Source organism: Beta vulgaris, chromosome 8 (genome assembly GCF_026745355.1).
Source record: "Beta vulgaris subsp. vulgaris cultivar EL10 chromosome 8, EL10.2, whole genome shotgun sequence".
In the NCBI taxonomy this organism is placed as follows: Eukaryota; Viridiplantae; Streptophyta; class Magnoliopsida; order Caryophyllales; family Amaranthaceae; genus Beta; species Beta vulgaris.
The window spans coordinates 32,778,727-32,800,935 of record NC_079209.1 but is presented as its reverse complement, the minus strand read 5'-3'; the positions used below and the strand labels follow the sequence as shown (position 1 = coordinate 32,800,935).

The 22,209-nt window shown below is 36.1% G+C and overlaps 1 protein-coding gene across 3 annotated transcripts; it reads right to left on the bottom strand.

The window, feature by feature from the left end:
• Positions 1-1,156: 1,156 nt before the first annotated feature.
• Positions 1,157-21,856, bottom strand: LOC104901230 (uncharacterized). Of its 3 annotated transcripts, XM_010688777.3 has the most exons (20): positions 21,488-21,856; positions 21,250-21,328; positions 13,606-13,709; positions 11,837-11,923; positions 11,678-11,753; positions 11,505-11,579; positions 11,294-11,347; positions 11,149-11,208; positions 10,571-10,687; positions 10,289-10,383; positions 9,803-10,005; positions 8,874-8,971; positions 6,151-6,254; positions 5,906-6,071; positions 5,703-5,825; positions 4,850-4,932; positions 4,064-4,202; positions 3,671-3,700; positions 2,519-2,589; positions 1,157-2,039 (listed from the first exon to the last, which is right to left on the bottom strand). In XM_010688777.3, the coding sequence occupies exons 2-20, from the start codon at positions 21,286-21,288 to the stop codon at positions 1,418-1,420; spliced, it is 2,346 nt and encodes a 781-aa protein (XP_010687079.1). In that variant the 5' UTR covers positions 21,289-21,328; positions 21,488-21,856; the 3' UTR covers positions 1,157-1,417. The 3 variants fall into 3 exon arrangements, with proteins under 3 accessions (XP_010687079.1, XP_048490870.1, XP_048490871.1); XM_048634913.2 differs by lacking the exons at positions 13,606-13,709; positions 21,250-21,328; positions 21,488-21,856 and adding an exon at positions 13,069-13,436; XM_048634914.2 differs by lacking the exons at positions 13,606-13,709; positions 21,250-21,328; positions 21,488-21,856 and adding an exon at positions 12,033-12,976.
• Positions 21,857-22,209: the final 353 nt, after the last annotated feature.

Here is a 22,209-nt window from a genome sequence, read left to right as displayed (position 1 = left end):
ACTTCTTTTTCAAACAAATTTTCAACTAAAACGCTTAAATGAGGTAGTCAATATCTCGCTCACACTACGTAAGCTACATTTGCGTAGTAGTAGGTTTAATGATTTTAGATCGATACATTAAGATAATGTATATGTCATGTAAATCGCCTCTTCAATACTCAGGTCTCAAAAACAATCGAATTGGGGACTCATCCTAAATAGTATTATGGATCCAAAGTATGTAAGATAATCATTTCATAGATGTCGAACTGGCAGGTATGTAGCTTGTGCATGTGAATTAGAGCATGTGATATATACCTCTAACTCACTAGTTGGAGGCTCAGCTAGGTGGAGTTGCGGCATGCTTCCAATGCGCAGTACCAAAGAGTGTAATCCTCATCTTTGATAAATTAAGTTCGTTGATTTTTCGCCTTTTCAACCTTTCGTTTTTTGGGAGGGTGTCTCGTATGACTAAATGTTGACTTGATTCCTAGATGATGGACTATCAAATTCTGGTTCATACTCGCTTTTCTTTCTTGAAAGATTTTAATACTCGCTTGTGCTAGTTCCAAAATTAACTTCATCTCAGTTTTCATATTTAGTCTTCCTATTCCTTTTATGTTTTTCTTCCCCCTTCATTTTATTTGAGCCACTAGCTTATTCATATCATCGCACTTCCTCTTTCTTGGTTGTTCTTTCTGTCTTCTTTCTTGTCTTATTAGTAAATGGTTGTTCTTTCTAAGATTTTGCCTCGCCGTTATTCTACAAATCAGTTAGAGGCTATTATATTCTTAAACACAACTACCACAATCCACAGAAATGTAAACATAAACACAGAGTACCTGGTGCAACAAAACTGCGTATAGTACTCCTTTTCTTGAATATATGTGCAAACTGCAAATGAACTACAACATGAATTTGAATTGAATACGGCAGCAAAATATGGCAGCAAGCGGGGCTTAACTTGAATTCAAACTCCGCGTTCCGATTTCACCCGTCTCATCTTCAATACCACCGACTTCCATCTACAATTGAATATTACACTTTTTTTATACTTACAACTCTCATCTAAAATTTACCGTATCAGAGTAACAGTAAATCATACTTAATTAACATCGGCTAATAATTTAAAACACAGACAGAACTTACAAAGTCGTCAGTACTCAATACCAGAAGATTGCAAAGAATGGAAAATAACATGAATATTAAGCTCTTCCAATATCTACGTTACAATGTGAAGAGGGGAAATGTCCTGATTTGCTCAGAAAAGAATCATTACTTTCTCTACTCAAGAATTTGAATCCACTAAGATGTACAGAAAAAGGAGCTAGGTATTACAATGAGACCTTTATCGACTGGAAAATTTGACTAGTGAACAGGAAAGAAGAGTTTATCCTGTTCTTTCTGATTCTGTAATACTTCTATTTCTAATGTACAGCTAGTTGCCTTCTTGAACTAAATCAGTTTTCACATTGTCATCAAGTTTTGGAACCTGTTCATCTCCAGATGGGAGATCCTGGGGAGCACTTGAGCTTGAGCTTGATGGTGGTGAGCCTATATTTTCAGCCCCACCAACCTCACCAGTAGATTGTGGCACACCTAAATCTTCGGTGGCACCATTCCTCTCTGAGGCATCAATTATTGAGGGAGACGGCTCAGGTGCACTCGGGCTACTCTCAGCAGCCTTGTTGTCTAATTTCTCAACTCCATCCACTACTGTCCCTTGTTCATTTGCTTCATCAGATATATCACTTGAAATTGATGTTTCCCTCCATTCAACCCAATCATTTTGCTCGGACGTAGCACTTCGCCCTGCATCCTCCTCCCCAGCAGGAGGAGCACATTCAGCAATGGGCTCGAGTGCTTTGGATTCTGCTTCAGGCACTTGTGAAGTCGCAGTGTCATTCAAGTTATCACCGTCAACTTCATCAATACTACTACTATCAGCACCAGTTTCGTCATCTGCTGGTGATGCGGAGGCAAGTGAACCAGTTAAGCGGTCATTCTTAACGCGATCGTCCTCAAAAGCAAACCAGTTAGAATTAGTGAACAACGAACCGCTGCTCACAAGAAAAAAAATCAACCGCAGTCAGCAATAAAATGATAACATGAGAAACATTATAAATAACCATCCAAACCTAAGGAACCTGGCATGATAAAAAAATAAAAAAAATTAGAAAAATAAAAAAAGAACAAAGTTGCACCACTATAGCATCTGTTGATGAAACATACAACATCAAGCCAGAAATTGACAGAAACAACATATTCAGATAACAAAATTTATATTCAGATGTATGTTGCTTGGAAATGGAGTTTCAATCAAAGGGAACAATAATATCGTATAGAGTTAATAGTTTATTTAGATTTACAAAAAGATAGCTGAATGCATCCATAGTTGTCAATCGATACACACTAATTACCAACAGTTCTGATGTTAAAAGATATTTGTAAAGGTTGATACATCTATCAACAAAAAGTAAGACCACATCAATCAAGATAACTGAAGACTGAAATGGAAAAGGAATGTCAGATAACAAACCTATCCTGGTCATCTCCAAGACGCAGCGAGGATATAACCACCTCAGCAGATTCATCATCAAAGTAAACATCCTAGCAAATGTCACAATCAATTATCAACTTTTCGTTCACAAAAATCATTATTGCAAGCTAATCATATTGTAAAATATACCATGCAAGATCCCCAAGGAATCAACAATTAGGAAAATAAACAGTCAAGAAAAGAGAAAAAAATCCTCAAGCTGAAGAATTTGGGACAAAGAAGTACAGCAAACAACTTCGCATGCAAACCAATTTCTCAAAAGTGCAGTGTCACTCCACTCAAGGCAGCTAAAACATTTCTCAATCATATATATTACAATATAACTTATGGTTGATGATCCATTCAGTGAAGATTGTGAGATACCATCATTGAGGCTCCATTCATAAACATTTCCCAATCGTAAATATTAGAATATAACTAATGGTTGATGATCCATTTAGTGAAGATTGTGAGATATCATCATTGATGATCCATTCATTAACATTTCTCAACACAAATGCTGTTTGATAAGTTTGATTCCTTGTATTATATGCAATTCCCTAAATTCTTAAACTCACAATACAAAACAAAACATTGTAAGTCAAACATTCAGATCCATCAAACAGTTTGGGGAGGAGGGAACAAGATACAAAGTAATTTCCAGAATACACATAGGTTACAAAACAATGGTAACTCTGGATATGTCCATACAATGTGACTAGACAGTATGAATCTTTGTAGCACTGAAATGGTTGGATCTTTGACACGGAAATGTTTCGGAAACAAGGCATATTCTAAACATTTCCGGACTTCATTAGCAGTTTAGCACGTAGATTTTTTGCTGAGGTTCCAGAAACATTTCAGAAACCAGGAAACTAAGAGGTCTCCGTGTTTCATGGGTATTGGATGATGGGGGGTAAAGGAGAAAAGCTTCAAGTCGTCCTTCAATCTTATATGAAGTATGAGTCATGCCTTGGTTATGAATGGCCTACATGACAGTATTCCACATGCAACCTAGCAGGGGTAATTCAACAATAATCCACTGGGCTTTAAAGAATACTTCCAAACCCTTTCTAAGTTTGCATGTAGAAATATTTTGAAACAACTTTAGAGTACGAGATTTGAGCATCTTAGGCTGATCAAAACGCATACCTCTTCATCTCGTTCAAGTGATGCTTGAACCTGCATAAGTAAAATTTAATAAAGATCAACTGGTATTGCGCACCTTTAAAAAATGAAGTTAAATTAATGATATAAAATCAATTGGAATTATATGAATATAAAGAAGTCAGATATATATTCAGAGGATAAATGAGAGCACATTTCCCCTTTACTTTTTAATTTCTGTTCTTTTAGACGGACGGGGGGAGTAGACCTAGAACAGGAAGTTAATGCAAGATAGAAAGCGATTAAAAGCAACCACACTTGGCCAACAGCTATGACCATCTCACCAGGACCCATAATTATAAATACAGAACAGGATACAAATTCAAAGGAATTGAAAGAGAAAGAAAGACAGATCATTAGCATAATTGTGCAGCACACCTCTTCCATATCATTACTGTATATGCCATAGTGGAATGCTTGGCTTAAATTGTTAGCCAGAGCAGCAACATCATAATCTCTATCCTGGTAATCATCATCATCACTGTCCCTAGTCCGGTCCTGTAGAGCAGTTGGTCTCCTGTTCCGCAGAAAATAAATCATAGCCTCATCAAGAGCTTTATTTACGCAGGAGAGGGAAAAATAGATAACTCTGAGTGCTATAGATTCCATATTAATATATTGACCATAACAGCCATAGACAAAATTTAGAATTAATGAAATATTGGGTTACAAAATGCGTAACAAGGAAGAGAGGAGAGATGGAAAAGAAGGAAATCTTTGCTCTTTGGATGGAAGGAGAGAGACGGAGAGGACCCACATGCCTCAGAAAGTATGTTTCATTTATTTTCAAACAGCCCAAAGAGGCGACTGTTATATTTTCTCCGAACCGAGGAAATAGAACTCTATGTTAGTGACAGATGCTGTATCTCCATTTTGGTAATATGATTTGGAGCCATCCAGCCACACAAGCACGATAAAGACAAAACCCGGGATGGAAAAGGAAGGTGGAGTTCAATAGAAGAAATTTCGAAGTTCAGAAAATATGAATATTGGAAAGGATCTAGAACAAAGTGAACAAGCTAGCTGCCCTCATATTGGGGGAAGTCAGCTAAGAGTTTGAAAGGAAAGTCATTGAACAATTTCAGCAATCAGAAACTCTCTCTAACAAAATCCACCAATCAGTACAGATATTAGCAAAATTTTTAGGAGAAGAAGATAACCTACCCACAGACCCATTGATACACATTTTCAACAGCATTGCGCTTACATAAGACATTTGAACACCAGTCAAGCCATTCAGTGTTCTCCTACATAGTCAACGGAAAAGAGACTTAAGGCAAAATACATACATCAACAAATTACAGTTAATATACTTCTAGAATCAGAGAGTAACTAAAGAAACTTGGGAAATGAAGGCAAAACAGGAAGAAGATATACATAAACAAAGTACAGTCTAAATCGTATCCAAAGACCTTATATAGATCAAATTTCTGATGATAAAATATTAAGAAAACTCTGGAAGTTCCAAACATATACTGATATACCAATTCACTCCAGCACATACTAGTTGCGTCAGCACCTCAAAAATATAAATGACAAGGAGAAGAGAGACAACCCACAGAAAACTGTAGAGTATACTCCTGCTAGGCCATTCTAAAACGCCTGAAGGCTCTCTTTTGAATCATCATACCAGGAAAACAAAGCCAATTCAATAGAGATGTTTTCCAGAACACATCTTATCTCCATACATTAGAATCACAAGCATGAGTGAACGGATGTAAAATGACAGGCAGAATCAAACAAAGAGGTTTTGAGTACAGAAAATATGCTCATTAGAGGACCAAAGAAGATATTTAAAAGGATACCATCATTAGTCTCAAAGCTCGCTCAGACAGAGGTCACTTTTTTTGCTACAGAAAAACATGCTATGTTATATGCATATCCTATAAACTTAGAAAGTGAAAAGGACATGAAACCTATGATATGTGCTTCTGCTTCAATCCTAAAACCATTTACTCGGAATTAAAATATAAATCAAAAAAACATGACCTTATGAGTGAGATACACAGGCACAAACCTGAAAAAATGCTTGAATTTCAGTGTTTGTGTTACCCAGATGTACAAGTTTGTTCGATATGCGAGTAAGGTGACCAATATTTCCCACTCTAGGAGGGTTGCTCCCATCCAAACCAACTGTAGGCTGCAGTTTCACATAACAAATGGTCATTGCTCCAGCAAATAGAAAAGGAAAAAAGACAAACATAATCAACTGTCACTTACCTTGCTTGAATCACTTGATAAGATAGGATTTTTTTCAGCTTCCATTATCATTCCAACAAGATCACAGTCATGAAGTAGATGCTCAACAAGCACAGAACTCTTGCTCTCAAAGCAAGATAGTATTATGTTCTCTACATGGTGATGCAAAAAATTATTGTACGAGTACCTGCAACATATGGAAATGTATGACATTCTAAGATCTAAATATAAAAATCCAATATAGCACACATCAAATTCCAACTTACTCAAAAAACATGTCTAAGATTCTTTTTATGGCTCCAAGTCGTATGACTTCTTTTTCAGCAGCTTCGTTACCACTTGAGAGTAAGACTGAAATGAATTCAATGATCTGGAATATAATAAAGAAATCACAATTAATTCGAAAGAACAAAAGGTGAACATTATTCCCTTAAGCCCCTTGTCCCAAAAAAACCACTTGATAACAAGTTACTGGAGCATAGACATAAGAGTTGTAAATGGACACATATCTGGGTGTTGGACCCTGCAGCAACTTAAGACTCCAATACATGTCCATAGGCATGCATTACAAATACAAGGGGCATTTGGATTTTGGACCTTTATTGTCAATTTTAGAGCATGAATTTGAATTCAAACCCAAAGGTTCAGATATTAAAAGATTTTGGATATGGATTTGGACTTGCCCCAAATCCAAATATTAAAAAAAAAAAATTAATATTAAAAGTGTGAAATTCCAAATGTAATATCCTTCAGCATGCTTCTCTCTACTATCTTCTCTCTCTCAACCATCCAGCCACCATCAAAGCTCAATGTTCATGGATACTTGACCGCTTCACTCTTTCTCTCACGTTTCCACCCTTTTATGACTTTTACTTACTAAAAGTTTGATGTTATGCTTTGGGCCTTTGGCAAGTTTGAAGGTCAAGGTGTTGCAAATATTTTTAAACTAAGGAAGTGTATATATTAGTAAATGTAAATGTGAAAAATCAAAATTCGTAAAGTTTGACTCTTAAAAGGGAAATGTTGCAACTGCCTAAAGACGGAGATTGTATATAATATGGTTACATGATCTATGCAGCTAGGATGTTCAGACTCGGGTATGGGTCCAAGCATCATATTCGGCAAATTACAAAAAAAAAAAAGGACTCGGGATACTTTTTAGAAGGATCCAAAACGTAGAGTCGTAGACGGACTCTATAATTATAAGTTATTTTTAATAAAAAGTTTTTCTTTTATTTTTTATATGAGAATAAAAGGTCAATTTTTAAAATTATGAGTATTTTATATGGTAAATAGTTGGTTGTTCATAAAGTAAGTTAGGAAAAGGAAAAGGTTGACTAGTTTCCAGTAAAACATAAAGACAGTCTCGTAAGAGATGGTATTTACTGCCACCAGCTGTATGTCGTAAATAAAGAACAAAAAAGAATTAATTGCCCAGCCATTTGATAAGGGAAAAAGAGAGAGAAGTAAAAGAATCATGTGACTTTTTTATTCGAAGTCCCACACTCCCACCTCCCCTAACCAACTCAAAACAAAAAATAAAGAAAAAAACAGATAAAGAACAAAGGAGAAGAGAAGAAAACAAAACATCTTAAATCAGTCTAGTCCAAGAACACCCGTCTCCCGTCGTTCGGAGAAGAAAACAAACAAATTCATGGTTCCAATGGGCTCATCTTTGCTTTCTAATCAATGCCCCTATTGTTCCTGCTCTTGTTTGGTGGACCTCATCTTCTAATTTCAGATCTAGGGTTGTGACTGACGAGTCCACTTTTCCTCCCGAGGGTCCGACCCGGATTCCGGGACCGTACCCTTGTCATGTCGACATTGGTGTGGTGGGGTGGTTCGCCGAGTCCGAGCATCACAGCTATGCAGTGCAGCAGGGTTTCATTAAAGATGAAGTAATTAAGAAAGCAGGAGGCTATCTTTTGCCTATAATAACTAATCTGATCATCAGAGATAAGTGTGAAGGAGACAAACATGCATGAGATACACGTCGACTGCAAGCACCTTTGTGTTTCTATATGGAGTCATGGATGTGGTTAGCAATAGAAACCAAGAAATATATAGAAGGTTAATTATGTGGTTTTCGTCAATTATAGAAGAGAGACTAACAGAAACGTATAGCCTACAAAAGCAAGCTCTATATACAAAAGAGCTTTCAGCCAACGTTTAGAAGAAAATCAAAAGCTCCTCTGTCCTTTAAGAACTGCTAAAAGTGCTGATTGATTTGTTCCGTCACGTTAATTTTAGTCTTCCAAGAATGCTTAGTCATTCTCATGGCAGGAAGCATTGTCTCTTAAAAGCAGAGCAGTCACCTTCAGACTATTCCTTACATCTTAGAAATAGTAGCTTCAAGAATGATAAATTCAGATTAGTTTCAATAAGTTCTGATCTGCTCCGATGGGTTATCGATTTTCATTTCACAGCTAGAATAAGTTCAGAAACTCTCGTTCCGCTACCAATCACTCCTATACAAGACTAACTCACCACTTTACACAAACTTACTCTGTTTCAGCAATTGGATCAATCTACGTGTTTTAATCCCAAAAAAGTCCCCCTTATTAATTTAAAAAAACCTAACATCCCTATATATTTCCAAAAATATCAAAAAAATACCCAGAAGACTTAGAGATGGATTTTTTATCCCAATATCTACTATAATAACTAGCTGCGTTTTCTTCTCCATCTCCACAACTAGCTCAGGGGGATAGTTTGTTTATCATTTACCCGCCTTTTGTATATGGGTGACACACCCTTAATGTATTTGTATCTCTCCCCCCCCCCCGCCCCACACACATTAAAAAGACCCCAATATAAGGTGCACTTACTTAAGACCATCATTCGTTCATTCGACAATCCACACTTTTCGCTAGATCTTTTTTGCATCTTAAATCAGTGGTTCAACATCTTCCATGTCCATACTTTTTGTGTATATGTGAGGTTCAAAAAGGAAAATAAACATAAGCAGAGTCAGGTACACAAGAGGTACCTTCAAGCGTTGTTTTCCAAGTGGCGGCTGCAATTTACCATAAGTAGTCAGCAAGACACCTTCTTCTGACGAAACATCCAGCAATTTGAGTAGGTTACCTGCATAGATATATATATATATTGGGGTATCACATGATTGCAATCAATTGACATCTAGAAAAAATTCCAGTCCATACTCCAGCGAATCCATGAGGTAAATTCTAGGGCAGATAAGGCACGTAATTGTGATAAAACCATTTGTCATCACATTGCAACAAAGACCACGTGAGAATCCACAATGGAGAAGACAAGATTGTCAAAACAGAGAATTTCAATAAAAAAAAAAACACTCAAAAAGAAAATTCAAATAAATCGAAGTAAACCAATATCTGCGTCCAACAACTCTGATGCACAAAGCTATCATCAAACAAGCAGAAATAAACACTTATATGCACCTTCAATTGCCATTATAGAACAATATAAATCATCACTGCTGCTTGTATCATGTGATACTTCCATCTCCATTTCTAATAGTAGAGGACAAACTATGATATACTGCCAAAACAGACGTAAACCACTTATAGAAAATAACTGAATGGGTCACATGTCTGTTTCACTAAAAGAATGATTTCAATTTGATATTTTGACCGCTCAAGAAAAGATATCGAGTTAGCCTTCTATATTCCACAAACAACCACCACAACCCCACCCCCAATCCACTCCCCCCCCCCCTCCCCCTTCCGCCAAAAAGGCCAAAAACAAGAATAAGAAAAAGTCAAACCATACATAGGAATTCACATGAAGGTCAAAGAAAATACTATATTGGCTTAAACTGCTTTGAAAGACAAATTCACAATACAACAAAAAAATTTGAAAAAACCAAACCAATGTTGCCTTGCAAAAAGAATAAACCAAGCAACAGCAGCCTAAGTGAAAACAGAATCATCTTACCCAGGCTCTCAAGCATGCCCTCAACGGTCTCAGGATTAGCAGTTGTTGAAGGTCCTTGAGAAAATTGGCGATTGTATGCATGGTAAGTACCAAATGTTAGCCTCTTTGGGTCTAACAAGGAAATGCATACAGAAAGGGAGTTGAACAAAACTGATTTGGGCCGAGACTCCTCCAGAGCATTGTGGAAAAGCCTTCCTATAAGCCTGCACAAATGAAAAAACACATATGTTTAACTCAGACCAAGCCACAAATTAATGTCTGCAAGGAAGTTATGCTAAAAACAGATAATTGCTCCATACAGCTTACAATTTGCCTCACATAACTAAATTACAGACATTGCAGGCTTATATTAAATCTCTCACTCTCCATCCCTCCCACATGGAGCACAAAGCAATTATTGGTATTTACAGACTTTTCTCTATACAAGAACAACCAAATTGATGATACTCATCAGAACCAACGTAGCAAGATACAGCTTGAAACTACCTTGGACTGGCAATTTTAGCTGAGATCCCAGGGGGAGCATATCTAGTAATGGCACATAGCGTCTCTGCAACATTAGCATGAACTTCAGGAAAATCCTGCAAAAACCACAATATCATTATCGCTTCAAACATTGACAATCTAACATTGAACATGGTGATGAAGACTTTGGTAACACTTCAACTTTCCTTTGTGCAAAACATCCCTAATACCTACATTCCTCTTACACAAAAATAATAGTTAAAACTTTTCAAATCTACATGCACACTGCAAGAAACCACTCACGGAAGAGCTAAATTTATCCACAATCATCTCCAAGACATCTGAATCTTCCAACCACCGCATAGCTTCAGCGTAGTTCGCATATATATGTTCATCAGCACCAATAAGGCGAATCAACACCTGTAAGACCAAAAGAGAGGGAATTCAACTAACTTGGTCATTCATCATGAAGAAACTAAGCAATGGAGAAAAAGAATCTTTTCAACATTACTTTCATATTTGATCTCTTCCAGACAGGGAATACTTTGTCCCGAACATAAAAAAAAAAAAATATTTGGTTATGGCCAACAAACAAGCCCGTCACTGGCAGAAAACAGAAATTATACTAAGGAAAACTTAAGGATTTGATACTAGCACTTCATTAAGGCAATAATAACATTAGATGGGATCAAGAAAGATTGAAATAATCATGCACAACTTGCAGAAAAAGAGAATTGAGTAACACATAAAGTAATGATGACAATGAGTCAAGAGTCCCAACATATGTTTAAGCATACAAGAAAACCCCTATTCCCTAGGTTAATATAACTCAAAGATAGACTCGGAAGACCAAGAAAACAAGCAAGGAAAATAGCACCAACCTCCATAATAGATGTAATCCCGATAAGATCAATCAGCTGTCTAATAATTTCTTGATGAGCCTGGGTAATTACATAGGTAGCAAACTCAATATTTGTTAACCAAGAGTTCCGACCAAAACCGGCAGTTGACGATTTGAAGACTTACTTGTATATAGTTCATAAGAGAAATCGTCTTCCGCATCAAAAGGCAAATCACTACCTGGAAAACCAGAATAAATAAGGACTTTATAAGAAAGAATAGCAGTTGCAAAGCAAAAAAGTACGCAGGTTCTGCGAAAAAAGCAAGAATCTTTAAGGGATAGCAAGACATATCTACTGACTACAAATATTTTAAAAAATTTGGAGCTCACTGGTACCTTGCTAAAGTATCCTGCCAGTAAAGCGCTATGTGAGTGTTCCGAATCCAAGAACGAAAATAACAGATTCATCAACTGTCCATTAAATGAAAAAAATAAGAAGAAAAAAGTGAATGCAAATCAAGGTGAGATGTTGAAATTTTACTACAAATAAATTGAGAAATGTAGAATACCTCCTCATCTTCTACCAATGTTTTGAGAATGATATCAACTTCACATGTGAAAATCTCACAAGAAATGAAAGGAAACCTGATAGAAAGAATAGCATTATTTTAATAGATTAAAAGACACAATTAATAGAGATATCCTACAGAAAATAGTAGAATAATTACTTAAAATTTCTCTGCTTCTCGGCATCCTCGGGAGCTTCTTCTACTATATAACGTATAAGTTGCTCAACCTGTGGTCTCTCGCGCAAGCTGCAGATAGAAAGAACATTAGAAGCCCTTCACTTTATGTGCAAGCAAACATAAAAATCTGCTGATTGTTCCAACGTGTATATTTTCTCAAAAAACAACTTAAAACTACCTCCATTTTGGTCCATCATCCATTACACCAACTTTTTTGCAGAACATCATTTCATGAGTGCACCAACTGATACTATCATTACGATTATGGGCATGGGCACTTATAGAAGTTCAAAGAATATTTTGGCATTAGTAATTAGATGAGAACTATAACTCGATGACCACAAATAGAAAGTCGGATTCAAATCTACATCTTATACATGTGCTAAGCCTTTCTCATCATTTCCCCAGAAACCATAACTTGTCGTTTCCTGTGTATCCATTCCACTATAAAATAAACATAGGTGTCTTAAGGTCAAATATATCAAATCCTGTAATATGTAGCAAGATCTATTATAAGAGCAGAACTCCAAGGACAACTTAAAAGACAAAGAAAGACAGTCAAGCAAATGAAAAATGTAAAGGTTGGCTTGACAAATATTTACCAGGTAAAGGGTAAATTAATAAAGAAGAAACAGGACTGTAACACATTAATCAAAGAAAATGATATAATCAGCAAGTGGCTTATCAAGAAAAGTTTAACAGAAGGAATCATAAGACACTCTACTATTGGAAACAGGACATAGCAGCAGAGGTTGGACATCACATGGTTCCAGCATAAAGGTATATATCTAAGCGCCCAACTCACCATCTCCCAAAAATTTGTGCAGTCCACACAACTCTAAAATGGACGAGTGGTGCAGGGGACAGAGTAGACTATTTAAGGGTAAGGCTGCATATATCTGGGCCTTCCCGGAACCCGTCTCTTGACCATATCCAAAATAGTTGCTGTTCCCGGTACACAACATTTAGCCTCAAGGACAAACTTTTAAAAGGTTGAAAAGGCAAATAAGTAAAAGCAAAGTTATACAACATAAATCTAGTCTCATCCGAGTCATCATTTTCAGTATATTTCAGCAGCTACAAAAAAAATTAATATAGATGAGGCCCTTCGATCTTAGGAATCCAAAGTCCATTTCTCAGACCTATTGTTAAGGTTATATACCATGCACCACCAAAAGAAACATAAAGAGGGGGGAAAATAAGAATTTACTTACAAAGTCAATTCATTCTCTCTCCCCTCTCCTCTAATCCATCCATCTCTCTTACCATCCATTACCAAGCAACGCAGAACATCAGGAATGGCATGAAATCAATGGCTGAAACTTCCCTGTTAATTTCCTATCTCTCTGATGGTGAAAGCAATCACATATAAGCAAGCAGCAGCAAAGTTTCATAGCCTGCTAGCAGCACTGGCAGTCAACTTCTTTGCAGGATGCGTATTCCAAGCAACAAAAAATCTTAGACTAACTACAAAAAATATACAGGAGATGAAGATCTCAAGAGTTGACTACCAGACTCTCATGCCTTTCACGCTCTCTTGTCCTCATCCTCACCTCTATGCTTGACTGCCGCATAAATCCATCTAGAAATTTGAACATAACATAGGCATACAGAACCTCATAAAACGTATAAAAGCTTCAAATTGATAAGTAAATAATGCATCAATGTAAAAGGAGATGGACATAGTGATACGAATACAAAAGCAACCAAGCAATGGAACAATCAGAGAACCTAAGAGCAAGAAGCTTTACAAATTAATAAGTCGAGCGTTAAGAGCTTTGCATTCTTGAATAATTTCATCCTCGTCAAGAAGCTCATCCAGCGTAAAGTTATCTTTGTCCAAAATAGTTTCCACCTGCAACCACATGCATGGGGAAACAAACTATCCTTAGCTAAAAATGCTCAATGTGTAACATTTGCTTAACCTGTGAAAAATGAAAGGTAAGCAGAATATCAGGGGGGGGGGGGGGGGGATTTCTTGAAACTCCGAGAAATCAGAAAAACGCACAAACTGCCCACGATGTCTTCACCAAAGAAAATCAAACGTGGATCGCAAAAGGTAAAACTTACGTTTTGAAAATCAATTTCTTTCAATAAATATTTGTAAGACCACACATATAAAGTAATTACACCTAGAAAGCATTCCTCTAAAAGCCTAACCATAACCACGACAATGGTATCAATCTATGCTGCTTCCTACTTTCAAATTTGAGTCCACGACTAAACAGCCAAACTACATTCGCCACTTAACAATTTTCCCTGAAAAAGAGGCCTTCAACACATGCCATATATTCATCAGTGGGTAAAAGACTTTCACAAAAATCCTTGCGTGACTGCACATTATTATCACTAGAAGACTTGAAAATCGGAATAGTTGGTGAAAAGCAATATCCAATTATGAAAACCATAGTTATTTTGAGGTCACAAGGTTTCTACATATCACAGAGGACTTCTGCCTGTACTCAAAACTAAATAAAAGAGCCGACAAGACCTTAATCCCGCAGAAAAAGACAAAGGAATTCATTAGTTAATTAAACTTTTTATCCATCTTATTCAAGCCCCCAAAAAGGCCCAGCGCCTTACAAATCATATTTTTGTGATTGACCTCATATAGCTGCAGATCAGCATTTGTAAATCAATATCAGGTGAGAAGCAATCCCCTAATCCAACCTGCCCAATCTGTTTCCCTCTTTTCTTCTCCTTTTACCCTCTTGCTAGCATTGGCAAGCATGTAAATAAAGACTTCTTTTTGAAGTTTTCCCCATGTTCTACATTATGATAAGCCACACAATCGAATCACACAATTTCTCAAACTGTGATTTGAACAAAAAAGACAGCTGAGCAAATCTTTATGTTGTTTTATGTGCCAAAAGCGCAAGCAATACTGGATTACTGGTAGCATCCAATACTTGATAACCTTGACCACCAAGCACTTTACGTAGTTTCAGGGCTACATGCTTATCAAACTCTTCTCACCGCAATGTTCAGGAGGGAGGAGGTAACTTCACATGAAAGTCCATCTAGTAATCTTCAATATTCTGCGCCAGCGAAAAGGGAGATTGCGCAATCAAATATCACAAAGAGCTCTATTCTTCATGATAGCAGGGCAATGACGTCCAAATAGATGTACCCTAAGAGCATCTGTTAGAACGGTTGATATTGATTGTGTCGTAATGTAGACACATGATCTATATGTTTAACAAGTAAAATTCACCAAGCACTACCATCAACATCGTCACCACCACCATCATAATATATATATATATATCTTCGCCGGAAACAGTCCAACGAGTTCAATGACACTACAGCAGAGTATCAAATAGGATAGGACTGCTATTATGCATATAAAATGCAGAACATCTTCCAATTCTGATAAAAAACAGGATTACGTTTAATAATCAGACAACATAATCGTTCATTGCTCACATTAAGTACAAAATTAAAGAACTTTGCAGCAATACAGGATATAGTACAATTTTTGCTATATGAAAGCAACTTTAACTCCCAAAGAACATTCTCACATATCAGGCTCAGAGTAACTTACTCCTTGCATGTCTTAAACAAGCTGCGAACTCTCCACAAACAACTTCTTCAGCCAGATTTATATTAAAAGCTTTGGCAGCCAGATCTACAAATAGCTCTAACTTTGACATCAAACAAGCACACTGACACCATAATGATAGTTTTGAACATAACAAGTTGATGCATCTTCTCCAATATTTTGTTTTTCATTTCTCGCCTCCACAGTCAGACCTATGTTCCAAGTCATTTAAAACTGCAGTAACATTCCAGCCAGTAATCTTAAACCTAACCATTTGATTCAACAATAATCTTGCATATCAATCTTCTGCAATATTAGGTCAGTATGGTCATCTCCACAGCTCCATATCAGTTCCATTGCGCCATTCTGTTTCACCAGGTATGATTATGGATGTAAAACCTAGTTTTTTCAACAGTTGTGGATTCCCTTGCCCTTAGTTTTAAAAGGCGCAAGGCACAAGGCGAAGGCGTGCGCATCCCGTAGGCAAGGTGCCCCACTAGTCCCAGATTTCTAGAAATCATTTATAGATTATATTTTATACCCAAAACAATATTATAATTTAAAAAATATGAGCTGCTATTATTTTAAAAAATAGATAAGCTACTGCTACTGAATTTCTAAAAATTAACTACTCCTCCAAGAAAATAAAAAATAAAAAGTTGGAAGTGTATATTCAAAGAAAAACCATGTGACCAGAGACTAGGCACAACAAAAAAGCAGAAAAGAAGAAAAGATAGGAGAGGACTAGAGGAGAAGGTTAAAAGAAAAATAGAAAATAGAAGAGAAAAAAAAACAGAATACTAAAAAGGAGAGAAGGGTAAAAAAATAGAAAATAGAAAAAAAAAACCCACATGAATGACTGCTTCTCAAGTTTAAAAAAAAAAGTGACTGCTTCTCACTCTTGGAAAGTGGGGTAAAGCCATATAGGTCGAAGAGAGAGGAGAGGACTTTAATCGGCCACCATCGGACATTAATCGCCGGCGTATCATACCCAAGTCATCAACAGTTTTCCAGACATTTCGAATTTTACAAACTAGGGTTTCTAAAATTAGGGCTTTGAATTTGGGGTTAGATTGAAGTTATTTCATGCAATTAATTGAGGGCTTTTCCTCGAAATTACATACTAAAGACTGGGTAAGAGTTAATTTGAATTTTTCTTCTGTTTTTTCATGTTTTGAACTGAGATTTCTTCCTTCACTCGCTTCTTAACCAAAGGGGGCCTAAGAAAAGGCACGCACCTTTACGTGTCTGTCGTTGTGCGCCTCGTTTGAGCTGATGGATGCGATTTTCTCACCGCCTTAGGTCGCCTTGCGCACAAGCGCGCCTTTGGCGCGCTTTATAAAACTAAGCCCTTGTCCAAATAGAAATCCTTCCAGCATATATCAAAGTGGATATTGCAACCTAATCATGTGTTTATGTAACCTCTTTTAAGCAAATAAGACTTGTAAGCAGATCATCTCTAGGAACTCATCATTCCACTAGAAGACTCCAGCAATATATCTCCACTAGAAGACTCCAACAAAATTATTTTGCTAGCATTCCATTTCTGCAGCAAGAGTTAACTCTTCACCAGACTTGGTTTAAAAAAGGTGTTGATGCGCAAATGGTCCTGGAGCATGATAAGAATCCGGTTAGGGATCCTAGCTTAAGTTCTCACAAGCTTCACTCACTTATAATTGCTCAAGGGTTCTAAAACAAATTAAAGGCTTCACTCACCTTCTACCTGATTTAGGAAGAGTTTATATTGATTAATTTGGCTTCACTCACCAACTAAAACAATCTAACTTAAACTAAGCTTCACTCACTTAGATTAAGGGCTTTATGTTTAAGTACACTCCTTAAACACAAGAAAAACATGGATAAATACCTCCAAATTTGAACAAGCAACAAAGCTCACTTTTAATTCATCAAAATATACTAATTACAAGAGTACTAAATCCCTTGTATAGGGAGAAATACACATCCTAAACATAAACAAATCAAAAGTAATGTAAATGTCTAAAATAAACTAGCTAGTCTGGACATCTGCTTGTATTCTTGCTTCCCTCCTCAAGTGGACGAACCTTTTGGACCACAGGCCAGTAGGAACCTTCCCTACACTTGAGTTTTCCAGTTTCAAGAAAAGAAATGATTCAGAAGCTCAAAAAACGACCCTCCCCATAACAGAATAAAGAACACAAAGAAATCGTTGGACCTGCGGGTTTGACAGCTGTGCATTTGGATTCGGGAGCTTCCTTTCCCTCAGCAAACAAGCTCCTAATTGGCTGAAATTTGGCAGGTAGCTCAAGCAGCTTAATAACTAAGATGGGCTACTTTTATTTGGCTGCTTCCACGTCTCTAAGCTAGGCTAAGGAGCTATACAAAAACCGGATGCAAACTGATTCCAGAATTGACGTTATGTCTCAATTTCATTTCTTCATTAGATCTCACCAAATTTTGTAGGATGAAACTTCAAGATGTTAGAAATCCAATAAAAAAAGAATCGCTGGAAAATTTCTTGTAGTTTGCTCCCAATCGCCAAAAAGATTTCGCTGCGCCAGATTTACTAGATGAACGTGAATGTCTTCACTTCTAATATAAATATCTTCACTTCTAATGTAGCTTCTAATTAATATAATTATTACAAAATGAAGCTAATCTTCACAATCAACTTAAAATAATTGAGATTAAGCTAAAAATACATTAAAATATGTTTTAAACAAAACAACAGAAAGAACCCAAATGAGATGTGAAACCTACACGCATCAGAGCCTAGGCATGATGCACAAGCCAATGTGACCCATGGTGTTAAAGCAAGGCCGCACGGTATCATATCACCCGTTTAGTAAAGGTTTTCAAATCTGCCGAAGCGATACTACCCATATCGTAAAGGTATAAGAAACCGTGTTTTAGGCAGGTTCAAGGGTTATCTCATGGTCTGAGTCGATATTTGGCGGTACATCGTGATCGAAACCGCGTTCTCGACTATGATGTGACCCGCCTTTACTATTTTTGTCTTTTAGTTGTTGATTTTGTGGTATATGTTTCAGGTAAAAGATAAAGAAATTAAATAAAAGTCAAAGTAAAGCAGGTGTAAAAATTGTACAAATAAATAAAAAGAATTTTAGAAATTTGAGCATGGAAAAAGCAAATTATAGTGACAGAAAAAGGGGGGGAAAAAGTTACCGTGCCAGCTCAAATCAGAACTGGATAAGCAAAGGGCAGTAAAAGCATACATAAAGCATAATGCTAACTCTGTTTTCGTAGGTCAGAGCACCCAGGTATTTGAACTTGGTTTGTGCCTCTGTTTTTGGGGGCCCTCTGGCTCTTTCCAAAACTAAGTCATCAACTATACAGAATCAGATAGTTCAAAACTTTTTCACCATATGATGTCCAATGATCTCACTACTACATATTTAATTCCAACTCCCACTAAAGAATGGCAAATCTGGGAATTTAAAAATGGGGGTATAGATAAAAGACCAAACAAATTCATCATAGAACACAAGAGAAAAAATTAGTTTTAGTATAGCATATCTTCCAACAAATCTACAACATAAAAGATTACAATAACCCTAAAATTGATCCACTTCTAGGTCAACTTATCGAAACAACAAAAAAAAAATGGTTCAGTTTATATATCACTAAAAAAGAAAATATTGACATCACGAATCCCAAGTCTAGGCTGTCTTGTTATATTATCGGAAATTTGATTTGCATTTTGATAGTCCCAAGTTTGAGAATACGCCTCCCATATTGGTCCCAATTTAAAGCTAATTAATTCAATATGTTGTTTAATTAAAAAGGCTATATGTCTATCTTACATTGGCCATTATAGCCTAGTGGATGGAAATGAGAGAAAGGAGAGATAAGAATCAGAATGTGTAGCCAAATAGAAGCAAAACATAACACGTGAAACTAATAAGCCACCTGGGACCTAATATGGAAAGAGTATCCCCAAACTACACAACACATTTTAACTTTTTCGTTAAAATGTGGTTAATCATTATGCTTTTAATAAACAGCTGACCTTTTTTCAAAAAAATAAATAAATAAGTTTTTTTAATAGGAAATCGTAAAAGATTAGAGGATTTAACGGATGACATTGAGTGGAGAGATTTGAAAATAAACAATATAAATCCTGTACCTCTGTCCTATTAAACAACTGTAATGTAATGATGTACGTCAATGGGGTGAAATGAAGAAAAAAAGAGCTTTCACACCATTTTGGACCTATGACCACAAATGTTAATATATAAAATAAATAAATAAATGAATAAAAAGATGTGTGGTTCTTAACCAATAAAACAACTTGGATTATTTATGAAAAGCATAATACTAGAATTCAAAGTAATCAAATGGCATAATGCTAGTATGCTGCTTGGGAGACTCAAGGAGGAGACCGTGAAGGTGGCTTTGCTTTTCGTCTACAGCGAGCCAAATAGCATTGGATAAAGCTATTCAGTACATTGTACTTTTATACTAAATTTTTGTCTGAGTTTTTTCCTAAATAATAGGGTACTGGTGTACCACCTTGTACCCTCTAGATTGGTCATTGGCGATGGGTTAGAGGATCGAGAACTAACTAAAGTAGATGGAATTCCTACAACTTCCTTTATTGAGTCTCCCTAATTAATAAGTGAATCATTAACTATTTTCCCCATCTTACTCCTTATCAAGAAAGACAATAAAAGATAAACTTATACGAAATTATTGCAAATCATCCATAATTGGAGGTTTATTTAAGTGATTGAGAAATATGGGGATCAAATCAGGTCCTTGAATATACTCCCTGGAAAATAAAAAGACTTTATGAAGCCCCGTATATTTATAGATAATCTATACACTGTCATTTTCATAAATCTTTTCGTCTACTTCTCCTCCAAAGTTGGGCCCCTCACCCGCTCACCCACTTTTTCATCTCTAACTTTTCTTCTGCATGATCTCCGTGCAAACCCCCAATCTATACTCTCTTCGGGACACAGAGCGTAAAAAGATAAACAACATGATCTAGGTCCCAAGGCAACACAAATGTTAACTGTAACAATTCACAGAAGCCATATCAGGGGTTTAACAGCTAACCTACCACTATGTTTGACCCAATATCTCCAAGGAATGATTACCAACAAAATAAAGATAAAGAAGGAAAAAATAAGCAATATTTTAAGACTTCTCTAGATTGTGGAAAAAACAAACAAGTAAAAAGAAATCAGATATATAAGAGATTGTGGAGCAGGCCAATAACAATTAAAACATGTAATACTTGTGAATAATAGAGATGGAAACAGTAGCACAGTGATCCTAATTTACAGATTGGTGGGCAAAGAACCGTGATACTTTTTTATTAAACATGCACAGTCCATTCCCATTCAATGGTAATTAGTGATGTTTCATAAGAATATAGAGGAAAATTGTACATCGAGAGGTCAACATAATCAAGGAATTACCAAAAAAAAAAACACATTCCATATATACGTTTCATCAGCCAACAATCAGACCTTTTTGTAGTATCACCAAGAAGATATTGTAAAAAGAAGCAACAACAAACTTCGACTGACCACTCATAAAACGAACCTAGTAACGAACTTTCAAAGTAATTTGGCAAAAGTATCGCTCCACAACAATATAGTATAACTTCTAGGTAGCAACAATTCACTCCAGCCCCAAAATATAAGTAAAAGGACAACAAAATAAAGTAAAAACAATAATCAGTCATTTCGATTAGAAATTAAACCACATAGAAATAAAAGAACAGAAATCCACTCGTTATCTGATTAACATATTCAATAACTTTATACAAAAAAAATTAAAGCCAAATATAATTTAGATCTAGAAAATTTTAATAATTTTGAAAAAAAAAAAAAAAGCAACTCACCGGAGATGCAGTGGACAAACCCGCCATACGCCAAAACATCTTGAATTAACCTTGATAATTCCAATTCGCAAACTCAGATCTGACGCAACGAAGAACCGTAAATTAATTTCCCAAAGAAAAATTAGTTTAAAAACAAAATCAAACCCTTAAATCAATAACATCCTTCAAGAGTAAAAACAGGAAAAGATCAATACATCGAACCGAAATTACAAAGATTTCGGCTAAAAATCACTCTTACCAGAGATCAACAGTGAAATCGAATGTAATCGACTGTTATTTAGCGGAATTAATTGAGGGGCCTCAACATAGAATAAATGAGAGAATTACAGATACGAGAGAGGGGACGAGAGAGGGGGTTGTAAAGCGCCGATCTCGAACCCAAGAGCTCCTGACAAATAAGAACTTTTGGATTTTTTTTTTTTTTTTTTTTTTGGTGTTGTGGTTGTTAAACAAGTATGCACATAAATGAATGAATCAAAGTGTGGAAATATGGAGTGTTTTTTTCCCCTTGATTTTCTTTCTCCTCTCAATCAGAAATTGATTCGAAGGGGAATTAGAACTTCATTAGATTGTTTGGAGCAGATTTTGTTTTAGGTTCCGTTTAGTAGGGTGTAAAACGTTTTTCTGAAAAATTGTTTTTTGTTATGAAATATAATATGGATGCCCATTATACCCCCGTTAATATACCGGGATATTCTAGGATTTTGTTCTCCAAGTAAAACCCTAACTATTGTATTGTATATATATACCTCGGACTACATGGAATAAGATATACAACACGATTCTCTCTTCTCTCTTCTCTCTTATGTTTATTTACAACACGTTATCAGCACCAAACCCTAGCCGACTGAGCAAACAAGAAACCAAGAAAATCATCTGTCATTGAGGTAAAGTATTTTCACTTTTGTTATTAGTGACTACCCTTATTTGTTGGATTTTTTTTTTTTTGACTAATTATTA

Excerpts from the sequence above, each read along its gene's own strand:
- LOC104901230 (XM_010688777.3), bottom strand. The coding sequence starts at position 21,288 with ATGTTTTGGCGTATGGCGGGTTTGTCCACTGCATCTCCG. Across the intron at positions 11,348-11,504 it reads TGGCAGGATACTTTAGCAAG|GTAGTGATTTGCCTTTTGAT; the intron begins GTACCAGTGAGC and ends CTGGTTTTCCAG. Across the intron at positions 10,006-10,288 it reads GCTAAAATTGCCAGTCCAAG|GCTTATAGGAAGGCTTTTCC; the intron begins GTAGTTTCAAGC and ends TCATTTGTGCAG.